The following is a 23,818-nucleotide window of genomic DNA, read 5'->3' as shown; positions in this document are numbered from 1 at the left end:
GCATATATGCTACTCCTCAGACCAGCTTAGTGACATATTTGGCCTGTCTTCTGTCAGCAGGAGATCTGTCTCAAGATGCAACAGTCAGTGACCAGGAATGTACTGTGCTGGATAGTGAAACTGATGCTGAACCCCAGGCATGAACCTGTGCATGAGGAACCATTATTGTCTATTAAGACACGACAGGAAGTCGTGGGTGACACTGTTTCATCACAACAATGCTTTCACCTGTTATTCTCACTTGCAGCAGATAGACCTGTTTCACATTATGATATGTCATGGTGGAAAAAGCACAGGTATGAGTAATGGATTTGATTGACTCATTAATGTTTTTAGAAGCTTGTGTGCTTTTATGTGCCTTTGTGTTCATTTCCGATGAGCCACTGAAAAAGCTGAAAACATTCTCATCTCAAATAAAGATAATAAATTACTTTTGAAACCCGCTTTTATCTGATGTGATGATCATGATGACGAGGATGATCTGTGTGAACATACTGTATATTTCTATATATATTTGTGTATTGGTAATTTTTTGCTTCCTTTTTCTTGCTATTCTAATGTTTCACAGTTTACTCAGTCTTTCTCGTTATTATCTTATTTTTTAGATAGCACGTTGTAATTGTTGATTTCGATAAGCACTTCAGAAATATAACCTGTCACACCAGATAGCTTGTTAGACAGAAACTCTGTGCATTCTTGGCTGATTGAATCTGATCTTGTGATCTCGCAAATCCAACAACCTCACAAAGTAAATGTAATTAAAACTATTTTTTTTAATCATCACTATTAGATAGCTGGGTAGTTGGTTATAGACAGAGAGTGTAACAGAAATGTAATAAAAAAAAAAAATACTATATCTGTTTTCTCTCCTTCTATATTACCTAGAACTCACCTCACCGAGAACACTTCAAACGTGACAACTTGGGGTTATGAACTCTGAATGGAGATAATAAATGAATCTAATCAATGCCAAAGTTTTTTAAGAGAAATTTCATAAATTATCGTTAACCACATTTTTGTAGAGCCTGCAGTGAAAAAGTGCCATTCTACTGGCGGAGAAGGAAACTGAATCTTCCTCTGGCCGAGACAGACCTATTTTTGTTTGGCTATTTACGATGCACTTGCTGGAAATCAATTAACCCCTAGATTTTCTCTCTGCTGGCTGCTTGCAGAGTCTCCACAGCAGCCGTTTCTCAACAGGCCCTCAGGGGAAAGAAAAATCACCCAAAGATCAATATGGTTCTGTGCTGAGTCGGGCACAAAGACTCCCATCTCAAACACAAATACATGCAACAACCACGCTATGAAACCTTTTGCATCTCTGTCAGAAATCCTGAGCTCTTTCTTTGGAAACCTGAAGCTCTGAGGAACTACAGGTTTCTGTGGTAAAGCTATGAGAGCAACAGCCTCTCATTCTCTCACACTACAAATAAATAACTGCAGCGAGGCAACCAGGAAACACAAGAAATGATATTGAGTTACATTTGTCTCTCTAACCGCAGGGTGCTTTTTGTTACAGAGAGCCCTGTGCTCAATGGTAGATTAATACTCAAGTAGATTAATTATATGGTTCGAGTTTCACACTTCATGTTTCACACTTAAAGCAAAAGAAAAGAGAGCATTAGACCTCACATGTTCTTCTCTTTTCATTCTCTCTCTCTCAGACATATGAAATTAATTACGTGTATTTATTTGCAATTATTACTAGAGAACTGTGCAACTTCACATGAGAGGAACTGTAGCCATAATGAATATCAGGGAATTTTCTAGCATATCTCAACAATCACTTCCCCAGTATTTTTTATTTTTTATTTTTTTTTTGAGAAAGATGCCCCCAAGTGGTTTGATGAAGAACAGCGAGCCACCGAGCTGAAAAACATGATGTGCTGCTCAGCGGTGCCTGCTCTTCACATGAGGTTTTGCTGCCATCTGGTGGTGTCTTTTTATACTGTAGCCTGTGCTCTGTGTTATGATGTTGTATTTTCTCAAAGAGTTGAGAGGTAACAGCAAATAAGGGAAGAGAGGGGTTTGGGTGACATGCAACAAAAGTCCCACATTTTTACAATTTGTGTTAAAACCACAGCTGCAGCCGTCATAAAATGAAGGGAGTAATCAGGGCACCGTAGGAATACAGAGAGTAGGCTTTATTGCAACGGGTTTTTTCAGCATTACATAAGTTTGACTCAAAGTTTCAGACAATGTTCTTTTTGGTTTAGGGGCAACATTTAAATTTTCATTATTATTTCTTTCTTTTTTTTAATGTGAAACAGATGAAAACAAACAGAGCAACACATGAGCAAAGTACATTAATTTTCAAAGGAAAGAAAACAAACAGACATCAATTATGAATAAGGCTGAGCAGAAAAATAAAGTTTACAAATAGGAATACATCAGTTGTGAATGAACAGAAAAAACCTTGAGGCAGGTAAAGACAAGTCAGCTCCTCATGTATGGGCTCATATTTCACAGCTGTGGTGCAGGTGGTCATGAAGGGTCTTAGCTCCTCACTTCCTTCTTCCCCGCCGGGCAGCAGAGAGGCCCTGCTGTGGGGAATGAGAGCCACGCTGTGTTTATGGAAAGAGTTATGGCCAAGAGGAGAGGGTGTTACTGTTAGGCTGCCTGTTTAACACACCACATTCATATTGTTGTTCTCCAAACATAACAAAGATCGATATGGTTATATTACCAATCATATTTATAGTAACATTGCTCACTGCTGGCATTACCACCAATTTATCCAAATAAAAATGCAAGTCTGTATTTGATCACCTAACGTATGGAAATTGGAGCCAGCTAGTACTCACTATTGTGGTGGAAATTCTTGTGAGCTGAAGGAAGGAGTTCACCAGGAGACTTCAGATGTTGTATGCAGAAGTATTTATTGCATCAAGGAGAAGCTGATGAGCAACACAATGTCCACAAATGAACCAAGGTAGTGCCACACCAAATTCTGAAGATGTTCTTTCTAACAGGGCGTATTAATACCCTCAATGCCACATGTTTTCCTTTCTATTCATTGAACTATTCCCTATTACGGATATTTTATACCTACCTTCTACATTTGTGGTACTCTGTTGGATAGTCAATCCAAACAATAGCTCCTATCATACTTACGTATGCCCTGACCTCCAACCCTCTAACTGAGGACACTTTGACCTAATTCCTTATTAAAATGTGAACTCGAGCAATCCTCCTAGAATTGGTCTGGTCTATGTCTGTACAGTTTATCTATAAGACCTTGGCTACCTCCATAGTAAGAACAGGGGGAGAGGTTACCTATCTGCTGTCTGCTAGAATCGTCTCTAAATATTATGTTAACGTGTCTCAGAGGTCTATGTTGTCCAACCTTGAGACCTTTAGGGTCCTAACTGTACAGAAGGCCTGTGATAGAAAATTCCCTCACAACTATGAAGCTCCATAAAATATTATAAAGGTTCAAGTAAACGTTGTATCTCCTTTGGGGAAGTGCATGCAGACAGGTGAGTACAATATGATTACAACAAGGCCAAAAAGATGACAACAATTAAATGGGGTGAATAACACAACAATGGCAGTACAAATAGGATGTATTAAACTTGATAGTTTGATACTGTGTTTAGCTCAAATCAGCATTTTGGATGGGCTGAAGGCAAGAAGTTGACTTGTGGTCCCAGCCAGAATAAACAGATTTGCAGATGTCCGTGTCAGAGGAGATAAAAGCACCAACCATCAAGGTCTCCCACTGTTGAAAATCATTTCCTTTGGCTCTTGTCCTCAGCTGATGGAAGCAACCTGGACACTTGTCTGTCAAACATATGGATCAGAGCTTGAATGTGTAACTATATCAATGGAAAGACTAGATTTAAGGGGAAAATACAGTTGTGTATCATCAGCATAAACATGGGAACTTATGGAACGTTTGTGAAATATGTGGCTCACCTGCAGCATTAAATGAAAAATGAAACATGACCTAAGATTATCCTTTGTGGTGCACCACCTAACTTTAACAATCAAACTCAAGACATGAGTGAAACCATTCAAGAGCCTTACTGATAAATCAATTATGGCCCAGAGTATCACATTCTGTCACCCAGAGATAAAAGAAACAAAATGGATAAAGGATTTGTATACTTGCACCACCACTGGCACAGCGCAAACAGAGTGTCCAAATACCAAAACGCACAAATGGCTTGTAAATGATTAGTTCCTCTATGGTCTTTTAGGATAATAACAAACGAAACACAGCGCGGTTCAGGCATAATTATTAGTGCTAGTATTTTTGTTATTATCAATACATTTAATGCGTGACGCAGGGAAATGGGCTTTTACGCACGGTGCGTTACACGCGCTGGCAGACATAACAGTTCCAGTGCAGCTATTTGACATTTGTATTGGCCTTTCACGACATTCTTACCCAAAATCACGCCTCAGTCGCCCTGCTCTGTGATTTTATTCCTTGCGTAACTTGATCACAGTGTCTGCCCCTCCTTGTTTCTATGGTAAAAGGGAGCAGCAACGGCAGCACCACCCATCCCGCTCCCTCTCCACCGCTCCCCCTCTCAGTCTGCACAGACAGGCGGGCTGAGAGCAGCAGAGCATAACATTACAAGGCGCTGCGTGAAGACGAACGCCGTCGCAGTGGAATGAGCTGCGACGGGAATCCCCAGCAAGCCTTCCTCTTCAGGCCCGGAACGCTGAAAACGTGAGGGGAAAAAGGCTCCAGCATCAGTCGGACAGCCCTGCACTTGAAAAATAATAATAAAAGAAAGACTTGGAAAAAAATAAAAACAGAGGATCACCTCTCTGCGGAACCCCCTGTCACATTACCGCCCATCACCAGGAGACGTTTACAGGAGCGCGAAAAAGCCAAAGGACAGAGAGGGAGAGCAGGGGTCGGGAGGATGGACGCCCTGCTTCCTGTGCTGAAGAGTCACCCAGGCCCGTCAGTGCTGGTGTTCTCTCTGCTTTTCAGGGTGGTGCACCGGTTGCTGCAAAGGCTGCCAGTACCCAAAGTGGTGAAGCAGAATGACCTGTACTCCTGGAAGTGGAGGAACCTCTCTGTCTCAATGGTGCACTCCCTGCTGACTGGATCATGGGCCCTGACCTGGTGAGTCTCCATCCAAACATCTGTCTGTCCACACTGGGACACCATTGTCTATTGACAGTCCACATGATGTGTTGTGTGTGGGGCTGTGGGTGTGTGCAGCAGTGACAGTCTGTGGCAGGAGAAGAAGGGCACGTTCAGACAGGGTGAGGGACGGGGGAGACAATGGCATTTATAAGTGGGGAGGGAAATGCCACTGCGCTGTATGAGCCAAACAAGGCTGTTATTGCCACTTGCGCCAATTTGTGTCAGCCTCTGAGATTTGTAAAGAACCAAATCTTTCCAGGCCCACATTCAGAGAGCAGTCAGGCCAACACAAGCAGCAGCCAACAGATATATGAACTTGAAAAACCTGCTCACAAAAAGCATTCTTGTGAAAGCATCGTGAGAAACTATTTTGGGGCGGGGACAGTGCTCGTGACTCATCTTTTAACATCAAGAAGTGGGACCTAGGTCACATTTTTCAAAGCAGTCCTCTTCCTCGGTTAACTATTTTCTGCATTTAATGTGTGACAGTATGAATTAGTAATGACTGAGAGGTGAAAGAAGCAAGTTTTCACAATCAAAAGTTTTTGCAGTGCCAAGGAAACATGCTAAAAAGCACACTGCTTTAGATGTTACAGAAGGACTGTAGGTCATTTATTAACAATGATTCTGTCATGGTGTGTTTATACAGGGAGGGGACACCGAGAAACCTTTGCTGTTGGAGGTGTGCCCCTTGTGCTAAACAGCAGTGAAGAAGTGACAAAGAATATTGCAAAATCAGAGTCTATAAAACAGTGGCAGAATTGTAGAAATAATGATATTGTCAAATAGAATTAGTTCATAAATAGCATTAAAATGTTTCTACAACTACTAAAAGTGCTCTATATTGGTCAGGGGGTTACAAAAGCCAAAACACCTGATTTTAATGCTGCTTTGTCAGGATTCTCTCTCCAGAAGTGAGCCCTTGTATGTTTGACTGAGGCGAATACAGCCCCATCTACCCATAACATGTGTCCCTCTCCAGTGCACTGGTTTGGCCAGAGACGTTGAGCAACATCCACTCGTACCACACCCCTCTATCCTACCTGCTCGTCTGCGTTTCAACAGGTCAGTGAATGGAAGGAATTCCTTGCCAACAGCTGTAAAGTTAAGTTTTGGTGTCTAAATGAAGTTGCACGTCTTTTGTTTTTGTATCATCAGCCTGCAGTCTCAAGAGAAAATGTCCTTTGCTCGCAATGTAAGGCTGCAACAAACGATTGTTTTCATTATTAATTAATCTGCCAGTTATTCCGTTGATTATATCACATATGACAGACAAAAGGATCAAATCTTTACATTTGAGAAGCAGAAACCAGCAAATGTTGTAATGTTTTGTTTGGAAATAAACTAACAGGATACTTCAGCTATCAAAATAGTTGCTGACTCATTTTCTGTCAGTTGAGTAATTGGCTACTCGCTGCAGTTCTAGTTTAACAAAAATGAGGCAGAGGTGTTGATTGACAGACTTTTCTCATCCACCCTTCATCTGAACTCAACCCTCCGGACATTAAATTTCCACCTTTCCAGTTGCTGCTTTTCAGAGAAACAATGAAAAGATCCGCCCATCTCACCTGATTCTCACAACAGTCGAATGGGCGTCTCCTCCCAAACACCATGGACACCACAGATAATTCACCAAGGACTCGGTGGTCTGGTTGAGCTGCACTGAATGTGGCTGGGTCTTATGTGTATCTCTGTGTTACCATGAAGATACAAATCTGTAGAGATCTGCCCTAACAACCGCAAACAGATATTAGCTCCACTGAGGCCAACCCAGCCCGATACTGGAGGTCATGTTATTTAACATTGAGGCTGATTGTGTAGCCGCAGCATGACAGTCATACAGAGGCACAGAGGGACTCAGAGTCACTTGAATACCTCCAGCTAAATGAGACCTAATCATGGTTATGTTGCGAATTGTTCTGCTGGCATCTTCTAAGAGTAATAAGGAGTGATTAACTCCACTGTCAGATTAGTTCATCAAACACTGACTCTTAATATCTCTTTGACGATCCTCTGATTGACGAGTGACACAAGGGAAATCTTGCAATGTAATGTCAGATATATTCAGATATATATATAAATGTTTGCACATTTACTTCTAAATAAAACCCTCCTGTGAATTCAAAGCTGCTGTTTGGACAGCTTGAAAATCATCAAATCAGAGAGATTTTTTCATTCCTGTTTTGTCTCTTTAAGATGAAATCCCTCATTTGTACTCATTAAATCCATTTTTTATGATGGAGTGAGGTGACGTGTTACGACAAGGCGGTTGTTGGTTAGATGCCACACACTTGTCTGGTTTATCGAGTCACACCTGCCATCTAACCTCATCACCTCAGCCGGCATGACATTTACACTCACTCACTGGCATTGTCACTTCAATGAGGTGAATGAGCAGGACTGTACAAACACGTTAATAGCTTCTCTTCCATCTTTGCTTTCCATTTTCCAGCTGCACTTTGAACCAGCCCTTTTCAAGCAAAACTTGCAAAAAAAAGCTGAGAAAAATCACTCTGACCTCACAAGAGGAAGAACTTTCATGCAGCCAAAGATGCTCAGTTTACACGGGCTCGCAGGACATTAGTTACAGCACACAGACAAGAGGAAACAAAAGGAGAGCAAACAAATACATGCTGCCGATGTGTCAAGCATATGTCGGAAAACAAATTCAACATGCAGTGCTGTAATGTGTTGATGATGAGCTTTAAACAAAAACTGAGCTGCAGTAAAATAAACACTTTGAATGTGTAAACAAACTGTATTCATGTGTCAGACAGACTGGGATGTCCTGCACATGTCCAGGAAAAGCTTAAACTTACAAATAAAAACTGGACTTTATTCTCAACCTTATGTGCTTCCTGTGAATGGGTGGACGTGTGAATGGGTGACATCTTTAAAGGCTGTTGCACACACTGAATATCTATATATCTGTATTTGTATCACCTGAATCTGGACACATTTCAGCAGCAGCTATGTGATACTGGCTTCAGTATCAGCAGTCTAAATAAAAACTGACCAAACTACTAAGCTGATTCACCCTGCATGACTCATAGCAGTGACAGAGACAATGTCCTTTTCTCTTCCCTCTTAGGATACTTTGTGCAAGATGCAGGTGATATTATCCTGACAGGACACGCAAGGGCATCATGGGAATTCTTAATCCATCATGCACTGGTAAGATGGCGTGTCTGCGGGCACGTTTTCTTTTTTAAATCTATCAAGGTTGCATTTGTGGGTCAGATAATCATCAAGAAAATATCATTAAGAAAGATGAGAAAAGACAAGAAAATTAGGCGTTATTTTGAGAAAAACTTACATGAAACGTACATAAATCATAAATTTGGTTGTGCTGTAAATACCCTGTGTTGCATCAAGGCTTAAAGATTTCTTTTTTATGCTGTTGTTGGTTTCTACTGACTGCTGTTTAATTATTAATCAAGTATCCACTGAACAAACAAATCCAGAGTTGGAAGAATAATTAGGGGGAAATAACACAGACTGTCTTGCAGCCTGAGCTGAGCTGAATGCAGCACGTCGCCACTGAGCAGAGGACCAGCTGGCAGAAATGTGTTTGCTCATTTGTTGAGTTTTTATCCCTGAAAACATCCAGTTTGCTTTAATTTCCCCTTTAAGTCAAACATTGAAAACACATGCCTGACAGGTTCAAGTGCAGCGCGTTCTTTATCGCCTTCATTTGAGCTACATAATGCTTAAGTGAAATAGTTAAACCTAAGATAATGACTTCTGCTGCAGTTTATATAAATTGTCCCCAAACTCAGTCCATCATGAGAGGTTATATTAGAAGCATTGTTGAGAATCATAACAATATTTGTATTTATATTAGTGAAAGAGCCAACACAGCCTCACAGCAGTTTGTGAAATAATCTATAAGATTCATGCACATGGACACAAATCCTCCGTTTCTTTTGTGACAGACATCATGATTTTCAAAGTAATGTATCTCGGAAGTATCTTTTGTGCCTTACACATGTGCGTCTTTGTTCTCGTTCTCTGGTCAAGAGAGCAATAAGAAATATGCAACTTTCAGTTAAGTGTGCATGTGTCATGAAAAATGGAACTTTCATATTCTCTAGATAAATCTATAGACTAAATTTCAGGTCATTTTCATAAGCGCTCTTAACATGCTAATCTTAGCCTTTTTCCAAACATACCATAATGTAGATTTTTGGCTGTTTGAGTACGCTTTCCATACCTACAGGACAGCCGCTGCCTTCCATTTAGCTCCATACTGTGTAATAGTCTTAAGCTTCCACTGACATGAAACAATAACAAAGCTCTCTCTGTATATTTTCCATCCCGCAACAGCTTGTTTTCCATGTTCAATCAGTTTTACACTCAAAAGAACCACCAGCAAGACATTCAGTTTCATTAAAGGTTTATTCAGCTGCTTCAAAGGGTTGATTGATGATGTTTTAGCTTTTAACAAATGCATCTGCATCCGAACCAGTCTTTCCACCCAAGGGGAAGCTCTCATGTATGTACTCATTTTGAGATTCAAATGACTCCTTTTCTTAAGAGTGTGGTGAATATTTTTGATAGATTTTAAATGAGAATGCAAAGGCTTTCATGTAAATGAAATGTAAATTTGTGTAGCACTTGTCCTAACAAAGTTACACAGTGCTTTAATTACAGGGAAAAGAGGTAAGTGAACAAGAAAAACTGGAAAAAGCAAATAAGAAACAAATTATGAGACCGTCAAAATGCGTCTGCCTGTCTGTGTCTGTCTCCTCTTCAGGTCATCTGGTGCTTCCTCTACACCCTCTACACTCAGCTGTATGTCGCCGGCGCTGTGATAGCTCTCTTTGTAGAGGTCAACAGCGTCACCCTGCACCTGAGGCTGATGCTGAAGCTGGCGGGAGCTCAGTCCTCCTCCACGTACTACATCAACAAGTTCGCCAACCTCTTCACCTACGTCACATTTCGTCTGAGCACACAGTTCTACCTCACCTGGTACATCGTCCACAACTACTCCTGGCTGGACCACGGTGGATACTTTCTCTCCTCCATGATAGTGATGAATATTATGATCCTGATTTATTTCTACCGCCTGCTCCGTGCCGACTTCTGGAGTCAGAGCTCTGTGCGACAGAACGGGACACTTAACAACAACTCCAGAAAGTTTCTCAGTGATTGACTGAGGAAGGTTTATTGGACTATTTTATTATATCTTCATTCAGGGTGGGAGTTTACACACTTTGTCTTTCTCCAGACCTTTGTTCCTTGTCACGTCAGGTTGTTGTGTTTCACTGCCAAACAACATACTCCTCTAAACAACTGTTGGTGGCACAAGTTGTAGCCTTGTTCAGGTGCTGCGTTCCAGAGATGTTGGAAAGTCAGACGTTTGGGTTTTCAAGGGGAAAAATACAATGCAACAGTGCTTTATTTGAAGCCAAAATTCTGGGTTACACTCAGAAATAGTTTTTCAAACCCTTTACATGTTACATCATGTGATCTTAAAAGAATAGGTGTACATTCTGGGAAATACACTCTGGCTTTCTTGGCAAGCGTTAGATGAGAAGATTGATACCACTCTTGTGTTGGTATGGTAAGCATGAGGCTACACCTAGCAGCTAGTTAGCTTAGCTTAGCGTAAAGACTGAAAACAAGTGGAAACAGCTCGCTTGGCTCTGTGCAGTGATGAAATCCTCCACAACTTGCTTTTGTACACTTCAGGTTTTATACAAATTAAACAATCAATGCATATATATAAGATTTAGGCTATGCAAGCTAAGCTAACAGGTAACGATGGTAGCCTTATATTCTTATATTAAAAATAGAGTGATATCAGTCCAACCAAAATGTCAAACACATTTCAGCATCATGGAACTTAAAGGAATAGTTTGACATTTTGGGAAAGATATTGATTCACTTTCTGGATTGACGCCACTCTCGTATCTGTACAGTGAACGTCAAGCTACAGCCAGCAGCTAGTTAGCTTAGCTTAAAGACTAGAAACAGGGAAACAGATGGCCTTACTCTGTCCAAAGATATGTACCAGCAAACTCTCTTGTTGAGTTTGCAGGTACATAAAGGTTTTTACCTTTGCACAAAGCCAGGCTGGTGGTATCCTTTTGTTTCCTTTTTTGCTAAACTAAGCTAGCCAGCTACTGGATGTAGCTTTAGTGCAACAATACAAGAGTGGTATCAAATTTCTCATCTAAATCTTGGCAAGAAAGCAGATAAATGTAGGTCTCAAAAAAGTCAAATTAATCCTTTAGTCTGACAAAAAAAAAAAAAAAACAGAATTCAAAAGTCTTAGCTGACAACCTGGCTAGCCTATATGTTGCCTTATCTGCAAAAGGAGCAGTGTTTTTATGCGGTAACAACCTACCAGCTGGTATTTTCTGACAGTGAACTTTGAATTTTAGAAGCAACATTTTAATAACAGGCTCCGTGTATATACAGTATGTCCTCTCTCTGTCTATATGACGCCATTTGTGGCTGAAGAGACACTGAGGCGGTGCATAAGACACAATACTGTGTCTGGAAACACACAAGAATGCAGGACAATTTATGGTCCTCTTAAGGTTCTCATATGAAATCTGTTGATATTTAACATAAGTGGGGCTGAAGCTGGATCTTCCTGCAATCTAGTAGCCTGATACTTGAGCTTTTGAGGAAGTGGACATCGTGAGAGACCCTTCATAATGAGAGCAGGCAGCAGCACAATCAGTACCAATATTTCATTGGCAGTAGTTAGACTTGTGGAGTAATAATAGAGTATCCCCACCGTGTGTACCTTATTTGCTTCTTTGCAAAATAATAACTCTTTTAACAGAATAGATCCATTGTTTTAGGACATTGAATAACAACCCTTAGATGAAGATGTGCTTCCTCTTCTTCCTCTTTCCTCATAAATTGATGTTTTGTAAATAATGTTCCCAAATGATTTGATAGATCTCCAATGGTAGTACACGTAAACACCATTAGTGGGCTTTAAATGCTTCCTAATCATGCCATATGACTCATAAGTGCTGACAGTGTCATTTAGAAACTTCATCATCAGTACATTTCATTTTCTATCTCAGCCAACGCCAAGAAAGTTCAGAGTTTAGATGTGTCTGACCTGTGCTTCGGTGCCTTTACCACAGTGCCTTTTGAAAAATGAGAACAAAGCACAGATGAAGATAAAGGAAGTGTAGATATAGTGCAGAATGATATAAGCTTTTGTAGAAGCTCAGCCAAGTACAGAGACTTTTGAGACAAACATCAAGTGAATTCATTTGACCATCTGACCACAATGATGTATCTTGTGCTAAAGCGACATCTGTTTTAGTTGAGTGATACATGAATTAAAAGATTATTTAAAATCACTGGGATGTCGATGTTTATTTTTGTACATATGCTGATTTTACGGTACATTTTCATGGATATGCTTAGATACGGGGCTTTTACTTGTAATGGAGTACTTTTGTAGTGTGGTATCAATACTCTGACTTAAGAAAAGGATGTGAATACTTCCTCCACCAAGACAGATGGACTCAGAATTAGTGTTTTATAACCAGTCAGAAGAGGCTTAGAGCGCCCTCTATTGACAGCATATTTAATTGACGGACAGGAAACGCTAAAAAAGGTTTCAATATTTTCTCCTTTAATGCAAACACAGGCACATACAGACGAATGAAGGAGCATGGAAATATGGTTCGCATCGTGTAGAAACAGCAATATTATGAAATTATGTCAAAGAAAAAGGCGGTTATAGATGTCTTGCAATCGATTTTCTTAAGCATTGCTCTCAGTCTTACTTTTACTCTTTTTGCTTTACAAACACAGCAAATAAACAGGTTAAAAAAGGTGTGTCAGAGAAGAATAAATGGATTTATATAGATAAATACGATGCATAAAACAAAAGGAATAAACAAAGAATAAAAATGCTATAAATTTGCTTTGCGCTTTCAGATAGATAGATCGATCGATAGATAGATAGATTTGTTTTCTCTGTTATTCCTCATTTCCTCCAGCAGGGGCCCGAGCAGAGAAAATGTGGGAGGAAAGAGAGAAAAAAATCCCGGGGACTGAGTCAGCGCAGCGGCGCGTCCAGCCTGCTGCTCCCCCCCAACTTCCGCGGATCGACTTCGGCTCTGCGCTCCGCAAACTCAGCGCTTCAACACTCAGCTATGAGCTCGGATGGGTCTGAATCTCAGTAAGAAGACGCAACACAGAAAACAGAAGAGGAACCTTGAGCGGACCACCCTGCCTCGTTGAGGTACCACAGTTTTAACACGCTGTTCTGAGAAGTTTTCATCTGGTCGTGTGTGCGTAAAACTCTTCTTAACGTGGAGCTTTACCGAGATGATGAGATGCTTCAGCTGCCGTTTGAACGGAAAGTTGAGTTTTAAAGTTTCAGTTTTATGGTAAAACAAACCAAATCTAGTAAATTAGAGCTCTTCTTTACCAGGAGCTTTGATGAACAATAGGATTAAAACAGATCCACACAGTAAGTGGATCAACTCTGATTACAGTTGTCTGGTCGGACTCCGTCTGTGGTCGCGTAGCTGCACAATGGATGACAAATATTTTCTCTCATCACAGTACTGTTTGACTTGGGCCTCAGCCTGGATGTGTCTTTACTTCTACACTGTGACTGACAGGAGGTGTGTGTGTGTGTGTCTATGTGTGTGCGTGTGTGTGTGTGTGTGTGTGTCTATGTGTGTGCATGTTAGGGGTGCAGTCTATGTTCTGGTGGCCTGGGAAAATAAAGGGAATGCAAAGCCCGAGATCCCGATTCATCCCAAAGTTAATAGGAACAAATAGTTTGTTTCACTGAAAAGCGGTTTCTCAGTTTCTGTGTGCTAGTTTGGAACAAGTTTTTTTTTTTTTTTTTTTTTTTTTTACATATAAGGCAGTGATCAATATCTCTGTTATGGCAACTCATTCCAGGTCAGTTGCAGCAAGGCAACATAAAAACAAAACATGGACGCATGTGACAGCAGAGCTGCAACTCATGGTTAATTTCATTATCGATTTATCCGTTTAATAAACAACTAACTTATTTTGGTTGATTGTTAAATGAAAAATGATGATCCTGATTTCCCAGAGAGGTCATGTCTTCAAATTGTAAGTTTTGTTCAACCAGCAGTTCAAAACTCAAAGATATTCAGTTCACTGTCAAAGAAGTCAAAGAAAACCAGTAAATATTCACATCTGAGCTGTCAAACCAGCGAATATTTGGAACTTTTGCTTAAAAGTGACAATCAGTTCTCAAAATATTGTGTTATATTTTTGTGTCCATTGATTAATCAGTCAAAAAGTTATTTGAATATGTTTTTATTTGACCAGTTGTTTCAGCACCTAAGGGTCCAAATCAGTTCCTCGACTGGAACAAAAAGTGCTTTCAGAAATAGATATTTATTTATTTCTGTGTCTTCATACTTGGAAGTTTCTTTACGAGAAATAAGCAGAAATAAAAAAAAGAATTAGACCTGAAAATCAGTTTCTGCTGTCTGGATATGATGAAGAAACAGCTGTAAGTAGTTGAAGTGTCAGATTGTTGATGCTGCTCTCTTTCTCTCTGACGAACATTTACAGTGAAGCTTCATGTCTGTCCGAGTTTCAGCCATGAGTGTTCTTCCTCCTGTCCGAAGGGACCGCATCATCGCTCAGCTCCCTCCGGTAAAATCACAAGCTGCCACTAAAGCCTTGCTGCCTCCTTAAAGCTGTGCGCGGCCTCACACGTCCTCCTTCCTCTCTTGTAGTATTTCAGGAAAGAGGCAGCTCTGCACACGAAGGACGATTTCAACAATAAAGTGAAGACCGCCTGCCAGGAGCAGCGCACCGGCACTGTGGGGTGAGCACAGCCACCGCCAGCCAGACGATACCGGAGGTGATGTGTTGTTTTAGCACTTATTTACTCGTCGCCTCTTCTTCTTTTATTCCTCTCAGCAGATTTAAGATCTCTAAGGTCATCGTGGTGGGTGACCTGGCTGTGGGGAAAACTTGTCTGATTAATAGGTAAGCTCAAATGCAGCCACTTACTGTGTCGAGGTGCAGTTCTGGAAAATAAATAACTTCAGTAAAGAAGTCAGAGAACATGTGACACCTACAAGGAAGCACAGTGTGATATTTTATTATTTAAAAATGCAGACATGTTAAATCTGAATGAATTTTTTAAGACATTTTGTGTATTTTCAGATTTTGCAAAGATGCTTTTGATAAGAACTACAAGGCGACGATCGGTGTGGACTTTGAGATGGAGCGGTTTGAGGTGCTGGGTGTTCCTTTCAGCCTGCAGCTGTAAGTCTTCATTCTGATGCGTTAAACTGGGTCTGCCTGATGTGACGTTACTCATCAGCCTCTCTCTATGTTGCAGGTGGGACACTGCAGGCCAAGAGAGGTTCAAGTGCATTGCTTCTACGTACTACAGAGGAGCCCAGGGTGAGAGTGTTTTAGAGAGAACATGCTAAAACACACTTAGAGCTCATAAAGCATTTCCATTTTTGTCATATTGTCTTTTCTTCTTCCAGTTGTGATTATCGTGTTTGACGTAAACGATGTTGCCTCTTTGGGCCACGTGAGGTAAGCTTTTTCATCATGAGCAGCTTGCTGTTGACCCGTTTTGTCCCAGCTGGAGGACGTAAAGTTGCTTTCTTCTGTCTGCAGGCAGTGGCTCGAAGACGCCTTGAGAGAGAACGACCCCACCGGTGTTCAGCTGTTCGTCGTCGGCACAAAGAAAGACCTGAGCGTAAGTCTTCATGCTGTTTGAAGTGGACATGCCTGTGAACATTTCTGTGTCTTCTGCTGGAGTCAAATGTCGGTTGTTGGGATCGGTGCCAGCACCACAAAGCGTTTGTGTGCTGGCTCAGACCTCAAGAATGTACTTTCCTCATCCCCAACTCATTCTAAGACTTTACTGACTGCGTTTAATCAGTGGTGAGAAGCCAGAAGCACATTTGTTCACTGGGTTACCTCGGCTACTTTTCTGTTTCAATAAGTAGTAGTTGATTAATCACTCAAGTGATTTTTCAAAAATACCATTTCAGACTTTTTCGTTTTGAGGATTTGCTGTTTTTCTTTGTTTCATGTGACGGAAAACAGTTTCTCTTTGGCTTTTAGACCAAGACAGGTAATTTGAAGGCCTCACGCAAGAACATAATAGTCAGGTTAATGGATAATAAAAATAATAGTCAGTGGCAGAGTAAGACTAGTGTAAAGATTTGTTTTGTGTTTAACTCGATGACATTATATTGATCTTGGCCTCTCCGGCTTCTCTGACAGTCTCCTGCTCAGTACTCTCAGATTGAACAAGATGCCCTGAAACTAGCACAAGAGATCAGAGCCGAGTACTGGGCGGTGTCGTCACTGACAGGTGAGTGTTTGGACGTAGATGCAGTGAAATGAGCAGCAACCCCACCAGTGATTTGGGCACTGTTTGAAAATTATGAGCTCGGGAGGGTAGTTGCAATGTTTTATTTTATAATTTTCTTGTGGGTTTTACTCAAAAATAAAAAAAAACAAGATTAAATAGTTATATCAAAATAAAAGCATGCCTTTTGTATGCACCATTGATCATACGGATGCTTTTTTCCGCATGCAGAGGAGAACAATCGTGTGTCTAACAGGGCTTTAGTTTCTGTTTGCCAGTAGAACAAATAAGCTCTTACCAGCAAACAGTTGCTTCACTTTATTCTGCATTATAACAGAGCTGCAGTAAAGTCACATAGAGATATAGATATATGTGTATAGATATGTTGAACCTTTACAGTTTAGTCATCAGTCAGTCCAAAATATTAACAACTCTGTCAGAAAATATCTGGTTGTTTGGTTAAAAAGTAGAGGGTGCAAGCTCAACTATGGTAAGAAGCTAACTATAATTCCCAGGGTGCATTTCGGGAAGAAATGGCGGGTGGAAACTAAAGATTACAGTGTTGAGAAAACAAATTTTAGAATCTGCAGCTTAATCAGTTCAGCAGTTGAAATCTGCAACTCTACTTTGCACCGTGGCATTGGCAACAAAGGCTTATGGGTATTGTAGTCTTTAGAGATGTCTGGTGTGGCTCAATGATGGATAAATCATGATTTCTCAGAGGCACAGCTGAAGCAATTGAAATGTAAATCTACATGATTGGATCATCCATTAAATTTAACTTTATCATCATTGTTCCATTAACATTTTAATACTTTAAATTAAAATAGTTTCAGAGTCTATTAATTTCCACACGGTCCCTTACTGATCGGTATCTCTTCATGCTGCAGGGGAAAACGTGAAGGAGTTTTTCTTTCGAGTTGCTTCTTTGGCATTTGAGACAAACGTTCTTGCTGAACTGGAGAAAAGTGGATCGAGGCAAATTGGAGATGTTGTCAGTGAGTATCCGAACAGTCTCCCTGTAATCATGAGGAGTTTTCACATTGTTTTAACACCCAGCTGTTCATTTGTTTCAGGGATCAACAGCAATTCAAACAGTATGTACGCGTCATCGAAGAAGAAACAGCCGAACTGCTGTCAGTAAGGATGGAAGCAGGAGTCTAAAGTCAAAGGTGCGCACTGGAAATGAGGATTTTTCTCGGTGGAAAAAGACTGTGGCTGCTCTCCAGCTCATGGGAGGGATTTTCTGTGGTCAGAGGAGGGACGCCGGAGTTTTACTTCCTGACATCTTTGAGTTCAGTTTTTCCTGGCCTAGAAAGAGTTTTCCTCTGTGGGATGAGGATTTTTGTGGTGTTGCTCAGTTTAACTTGTCTGGAGTTACAGGATGACACAGCAATTACACAAAAATGACTGTTCTGGTACTGCAGAGATGCCAAAGAATGACCGTGGATGTTTTTAACATCATGCATGTGTGGATGCTTACCTTAGGGCTTGAATCAAACATTCTGTCTCGCTGCTGTAGTTTCTTAATTAAGATTTTTTTTCCCCAGAATACTCTGGTTTAAACGACTGTCTTTACTCTTTTCATAACATTGTAGGTCAGAGGTTCCCAACCTTCCTGTCAGAAGAAAGTTTGTGCCATAAATCACAAGACATGATTTGGAGGAAAGCTTGAGTCGCAGTTCAAAACTCTGTTAATCATCTCACGGCCCCTCAGATTTATCATGTGGGGGCCCGACCTCCAGGTTGGGAGCCATTCATGTAGACACATGCTTGAACTTTCTTTTTTTTTTTTTTATCTACAGCATATGCTTCATTGGTACTTTTTAACATTTCAACATCAAAAATGGAAATGCTGTCTAAGAATATTGTATCATTTATTGTCTTTGAAATTTCCCATGGTATGTTTTACAGGTAATAAAAATATTAGAAAAGAGCAAAAACACCATTTCACAGTGTTTTGAAAATAACAAACATGTCTTTTAAAGAATTTTTCAGGAACAAAACTGCAACACGTCTACGCAAATAAAACAATTTCTTGACCATCCCAGCTTTAGAAAATTTTGCTATTCCCCTTTTCTTCTTCACTGAGGATGTAAGATATCATGTTTTCTTGTTTAGTTGTTGAAGCTTTTGAAGGAATCAAGATACCTCTGTTCAATTTGGCTCTGGAGCTCTTCGGGGACGCAGTGAGAGAATTTGTAGTTTTCTTTAATCCACTTTCCTCCCTCAGTGTTCTCGATGGCCACGACTGCTACACCTGCAGGACACAGAGGGCGATGATACTTACGTTCAGATGCTGAGGATCATTGAATTATGGTGTTGTAACCGAACCATCTGGCTGACCTACAACAGTGGCTCCCAGCTTTTCCAACAGCTGGATGGCAGCCTTCATTGTGCCTCCAGTCTCGATCCATTGGTCCACTAGCAACACCCTCATACCTGCAGAAAGGAGACATTTCATCTATTTATATCCACTGGATCTTTATTGAAGTTTTCACATGGTAAAAAAAACAATACATTTTTACATAAAATTGTGTGTAGTGTATCCCTGTCATGAAAAAAATAATATGCTTATTTTCTGCCAAGTTTTTCTGTCAGGAAAAAGACAGCAGGACGTAAAATATCTTTGTCTATGAACAGGATGATCTCTGATGTTTTACAGACGATTGAAAGAGAATGTAACTCCAAATTGACCGTAATAATATCTGATAAGACATCAAAGATACAAATCTTTAACATCTGCAGCGTTGGCTCACACATGAACACCAGAGGGTGCTGTGCTGCAGGGACTAAATGAGCATGAAGTGAGGATGCCTGTCATGTATTGTTCAGGGTTCACTTAAGAGCCGTAATGATTGGTTGATCAACAGGAGCAGCAACTGTTTCATTATGAATTAAACATTTTAGTCATTTGTTTCAGCATATATTTATTTATTTTCACTATTTTCCGACATATTTTTATGATTGAGAAATAAGTATGTTACAGCCTGGTCAACGTCATCCTCAAATACAGCTGTGTATTGAAGCCTAAAACAACTCCTTCAGTCAGAGCTTTGGTGCCAGATGATGATCTAAGTAATCGTGCAAACATTTTGTATGGAAATTCTGCAATTAAAAGACTGAATATTTGCAAACACCATAAATAACATGAGTCTAAACTTATTGACATCCTTGTCAACAGTCCAAAAACCACAACAGAGAAAGCAAAGGAAGATTAACCTGGTTTTAGCACATCCAGTCTTACTTCCATAACCTTTTCTCTGCCTGTGTAGTCTGAGTAGTCTTGGCCTTGGGTTGGGACACACAGGTGTCCGGCTTTGCGTATAGCGAGAAAACCTTTTCCCAGGGTGGTGGCGACAGACGCCCCTGAAAACACAGTACAAACATTCATCCACTGTGACAGAATGATGTTTCAGAAATCATCGCTTTGTGTTGCCCAGTTTGAACTGCAGGAGGAATGTTATCACACGTGTGCCATGAGGCAGAGTTTAGAGGAGCTGAAATATCTAAATTTAGTATCTTCGCCAGTGGGGTTAGGTTTCCCGACTGGCAGAAGAGCTGCCTCTTAAAATAAAATAAGCGAGAGACACCATTTGTGATTGCTCTTCGCCTACTATTTATTTCCCTTCTCATGCTTATTTTCCCTTCTTGGGATGAATTGGTTTGTTTTCTTACCAAGAATAAATCCCATTGCATCGATCCCGGCAACCAGGTCAATGGTGTCGTCGTGGAATGGACTGAGAAGGTCTTGGACACAGTCTGCAAGAGCCTGAAGTAAACGCACAAAAGGCAAAATGTGCATTTAAAATACACACATAACTTGTGTTTTCCTGGTAAAAAAATAGGTTTTATACTATAGTCAGTGAGAGCGAAGACAGTAGAAACAGTATCGTTGTTGTTGAGTCACTGGAAATAATCTTTTTTTCCATCATACCTGTGAGTTGCAGTAAAGTCTGGACGGGTCCAGCCAAGCAAACGTTGGTCCCTTTGTGTTGGGTGCCATCAGAGAAAGGTACCATCCTTTATGCCTGTCTGCAGGAACAGCCAACACGTCCATTTGAGAAACAACACTGGCGTCTGCGCTGTCAGAGGGAGAAACTTGGGTGAATGAACTGGACTGTGAATGAGAGAGAGACTCCCCCATATCAGATTCCAGGGTGGTGAATGGTGGGTGGGAGGTTATGAACAGCGATAACACTGAACTTACTTTATGTGCAGTGCAGGATTTCTCATTCAGAATCAAGTCAGCTAACGAGTTGATGACAACCTTGTCAACCAAGTTCTTCACCTAAAGCCAGAAACTTGAAGAGGCTTAAAACTTTCAAGAGTTTCTGCATGTTGCTTTTTATGCTCTATCAGTAAATTGCATTGTAGAGTATTCGTGGTTTGCAGTAAGAGGGATTTTTTGTGGGGGATTACATTTGGATACAGCTGCAGCTCACATGTGGAAAACCTGTTCAAGTTCTTAACTAAAATCACAATTAAAACATGGTTAAATAAACTTGATTTCTGTATCTGTGGTTGGTGTTGACAGCATGACCCCCCCCCCCCCCCAAAAAAAAAAAAAAAAAAAAAAACTGCAGGTGATGAAATGTAGATCTTCAAGGTGTGACTGTTCACCAAAAACAAATCCAACACTGTAGTCACTTGATAATAATTAAATATCAACCCTGGACTGGAGAAAATGCCTCAGGTTGTTATTCTAAATGCTCCTCTGAGCTGTGGTCTTCGGGCGTTTGTCTGCAGGTGTTTGGAAACACCAGAGGATCAGTGTCTATGCAAGCTCAGGTTACAATCTTGTTCACTGCTGGAGCAACAAAATCCATCCTCGTGCTGTATTGACAGTATATTTCGCAGCTCTCAGACTGGAAACATCCTTACAGTTATTAAATAAATGGATCTGAAATTTCACCCTAGTTTTGTGCAATAGAGTTCAAGCTGAGTATTCACCTTTGTGCAAACAGTAACTGTACTTTCCCACAGTTTTGACTCATGTGAGGCTTGAACCACATGAACTTGCTGTGAATGCAACACTGGAATGTTCACGTGCCTTCTTTTGCACTTCTGCACATTGTTTACACGACATTAAAAAGGTAATAGATATGAGCAAATATTACCATATGAGCATGTCTGACAGTGCTTTAAATATGTAGAATATATTCTGGAGAAATGCTTAAACCTGCAGTAACAACAATTTGGCCTCTTGGGGGCAGCATAAACAAGCTTTAAGCACAACACTAACAAAGACTATTATCAACGCTTAGCAAACAGCTGCTAATTTACACATCCAGCATTTACAGAGCAACGTTATCATTAATTCTGAGTCATGTTTCTGTCCACCTGTTGAATTTAAGTCCAATATTTCCTCTCTTTTCTCTTTTATGTCTGTTTTTGGTGTTAAATGCTCCGCTATGATCACCAGCTAGCTGCTAACATCTGTCCATCTGCTGTTTGGTGCTGAGTGGGTAGCACGCTGTGATTCCATCGAGTCTCTCAATCAAAACAATAACAAAAGACGTAGTTTGATGTCATCAAATTACGACTACCATGAAGTAGCATGGGATAATGGGACAGAATTAATATAATAATGTTTACATGATATGGTAGCATTAAGCCGCTCATTGAATACCTTGTACTGAAAGCACTTTTTACTTATGTACATTTTTCAATGCAGGACTTGTAATTAAGTAGTTTTACAGTGTGATATTACTGCTTTTACTTAAGTAAAAGGCCTAAGTACTTCTTCCATCACTGTGTATCACTGCTGAGTTTTTCAAAAGTAGTATTTTATTGCCGTGATCACCACAAAAAAAAAACAAAAAAACAAAAAAACAAAAAAAGACATCCTTTGCTGTGTTTGGTGGCAGAAATCTCAAATCAGATACATCAAAAGCTCAGCAGCCAAAACTATCTGCACAGATCCAGCTCAAGTAAGACAGGAATGATGTTTGACAGAGGCTGAGACTTCAGGATAGCTTCAAGACAAGAATACGTTTTACTTCATCTGCTCCTCAACTCCTCCAGGGGGCGCTGTTCTGCAGCTGGCCTGTCTGTGGATGAGTGCATATGAAAAGAGCCTTACCCTGCAAGAGACTGAACAGTATGTATTTCATCAAGTGTCACCTTTCTGTGAGTTGACTCCAAATCTTTCCTGGTGGACAGCAGGATTATACGCCTCACTTTGCTCCAAATTCCTCCAGCAGTGACCACTTTAATTCAGGAGAAACTTTTTTTTTTTCTCTCCCCTCCCTCAAGCCTTGGTCGAATGTTGCCTCTGGTGATTTTACATCATTTTTCTCCGCCTTCCAACAATCCGATTTCAGTGCCTTGAGTAGGCTGGATCCCCGCCTCTAGAGCTCCCTGTAAGACCAACCATGTGACAAAACACTGTGCTGATTAGAAACCCGACCTGACAAGAGCTTTTTCTTTTCTTTGGGAACGGTCACTTGTTCACAGATGCAGAGGACTCTGCAGTGCATCATGTAAGGCCGCAGAGGTCACATAAGCACTGACCTATCTGACCTATGCAGGCTTACATGGGTCAAACACTGATCAAACACAGATCTGAGCTGATGTGATAAACAACAACACTGCAGCTGCACATAATGACTGAATGAATTTCTGTTTTTATTATTTTTTCACATGTCCAGTGTGCAGGGACAAAACAATCACAGTTGGAGGTATTTGACTGACTTGTGTTTATGTAATAGACACACAGACAATGGCCTATCACAGTTTAACATGATGAAGAAATAATTGTTAGTCTCACACACACACACACACACACACACACACACACACACACACACCAAGAGACAATATGAAGCATCCATCCATCATTTCAGCCTCACTCTTGCGGCCCTTCAGTCAGTGGGGTTTGCGTGCGACAGCGCCAACCTTTCTCCACATTCCACAATGAAAGAGTTTTGTCCCTACATTGTGATTTAGGTCATCACCAATTCAGTGCCTGTTTTGTGGCTTTTGAAAGATGTCCAATCTCCTGGGTTGGCACAGTCACCCCATGCCTGTTACCATGGAAAGCGGGGTGGACTAGAACCTCCTCCATTCGTGTTCCCAAAGTAAATCTCCACTTTCTGGGAGCTGAGCTGAGGGGGTTGGGAGGTAACTTGCGGTCATCTCTCTCTCTCTCTTTGCAGTGAAAGATGCTTGAGGTTCATGCTCTACACACCCACAAATTAACCCTCTCCTCTCCTGCACGTTCAAATGTAGCGAGGTAACCTACTGGTGGTAATATCTACTCCAAGAGTGTATCAGCGCCCTGATGTACAAAGATATTGTACCCAGGCTGGACATCTAAAGAGGTTAATTCAGTTGACTCCTCCCAACGTGGCCATTTATCGTATTAATAATCACACCACTTC

The 23,818-nt window shown here is 40.7% G+C and overlaps 3 protein-coding genes across 6 annotated transcripts; 2 read left to right on the top strand and 1 right to left on the bottom strand.

Moving 5' to 3' along the window:
• Positions 1 to 4,880: 4,880 nt before the first annotated feature.
• Positions 4,881 to 12,444, top strand: tlcd1 (TLC domain containing 1). The gene is made up of 4 exons (XM_076735692.1): positions 4,881 to 5,086; positions 6,093 to 6,175; positions 8,202 to 8,284; positions 9,867 to 12,444. Exons 1-4 carry the CDS (start codon positions 4,881 to 4,883, stop codon positions 10,263 to 10,265), a joined length of 771 nt encoding a protein of 256 aa, XP_076591807.1. The 3' UTR covers positions 10,266 to 12,444.
• A 712-nt stretch (positions 12,445 to 13,156) lies between these two features.
• On the top strand, positions 13,157 to 18,371 carry rab34a (RAB34, member RAS oncogene family a). Of its 2 annotated transcripts, none has more exons than XM_076736095.1 (11): positions 13,157 to 13,337; positions 14,660 to 14,743; positions 14,827 to 14,918; positions 15,014 to 15,082; positions 15,263 to 15,364; positions 15,441 to 15,505; positions 15,595 to 15,646; positions 15,731 to 15,812; positions 16,346 to 16,436; positions 17,324 to 17,431; positions 17,510 to 18,371. In XM_076736095.1, exons 2-11 carry the CDS (start codon positions 14,669 to 14,671, stop codon positions 17,575 to 17,577), a joined length of 804 nt encoding a protein of 267 aa, XP_076592210.1. In that variant the 5' UTR covers positions 13,157 to 13,337; positions 14,660 to 14,668; the 3' UTR covers positions 17,578 to 18,371. The 2 variants fall into 2 exon arrangements, with proteins under 2 accessions (XP_076592210.1, XP_076592211.1); XM_076736096.1 differs by having other exon boundaries at positions 13,196 to 13,337; positions 15,017 to 15,082; positions 17,510 to 18,303.
• LOC143323920 (adenine phosphoribosyltransferase) lies at positions 18,294 to 22,703 on the bottom strand. 3 transcript variants are annotated; one of them, XM_076736098.1, is made up of 6 exons: positions 22,560 to 22,703; positions 20,371 to 20,518; positions 20,112 to 20,205; positions 19,656 to 19,802; positions 18,780 to 18,875; positions 18,294 to 18,693 (listed from the first exon to the last, which is right to left on the bottom strand). In XM_076736098.1, exons 2-6 carry the CDS (start codon positions 20,491 to 20,493, stop codon positions 18,551 to 18,553), a joined length of 603 nt encoding a protein of 200 aa, XP_076592213.1. In that variant the 5' UTR covers positions 20,494 to 20,518; positions 22,560 to 22,703; the 3' UTR covers positions 18,294 to 18,550. The 3 variants fall into 3 exon arrangements, with proteins under 3 accessions (XP_076592213.1, XP_076592215.1, XP_076592214.1); XM_076736100.1 differs by having other exon boundaries at positions 20,371 to 20,513; positions 22,560 to 22,687; XM_076736099.1 differs by having other exon boundaries at positions 20,371 to 22,486; positions 22,560 to 22,669.
• Positions 22,704 to 23,818: the final 1,115 nt, after the last annotated feature.

The sequence above is a fragment of the Chaetodon auriga genome, chromosome 7 (genome assembly GCF_051107435.1).
Source record: "Chaetodon auriga isolate fChaAug3 chromosome 7, fChaAug3.hap1, whole genome shotgun sequence".
NCBI classification, from domain to species: Eukaryota; Metazoa; Chordata; class Actinopteri; order Chaetodontiformes; family Chaetodontidae; genus Chaetodon; species Chaetodon auriga.
Note: the sequence above shows the minus strand (reverse complement) of the source record. Positions and strands in the feature narration are given on the sequence as shown.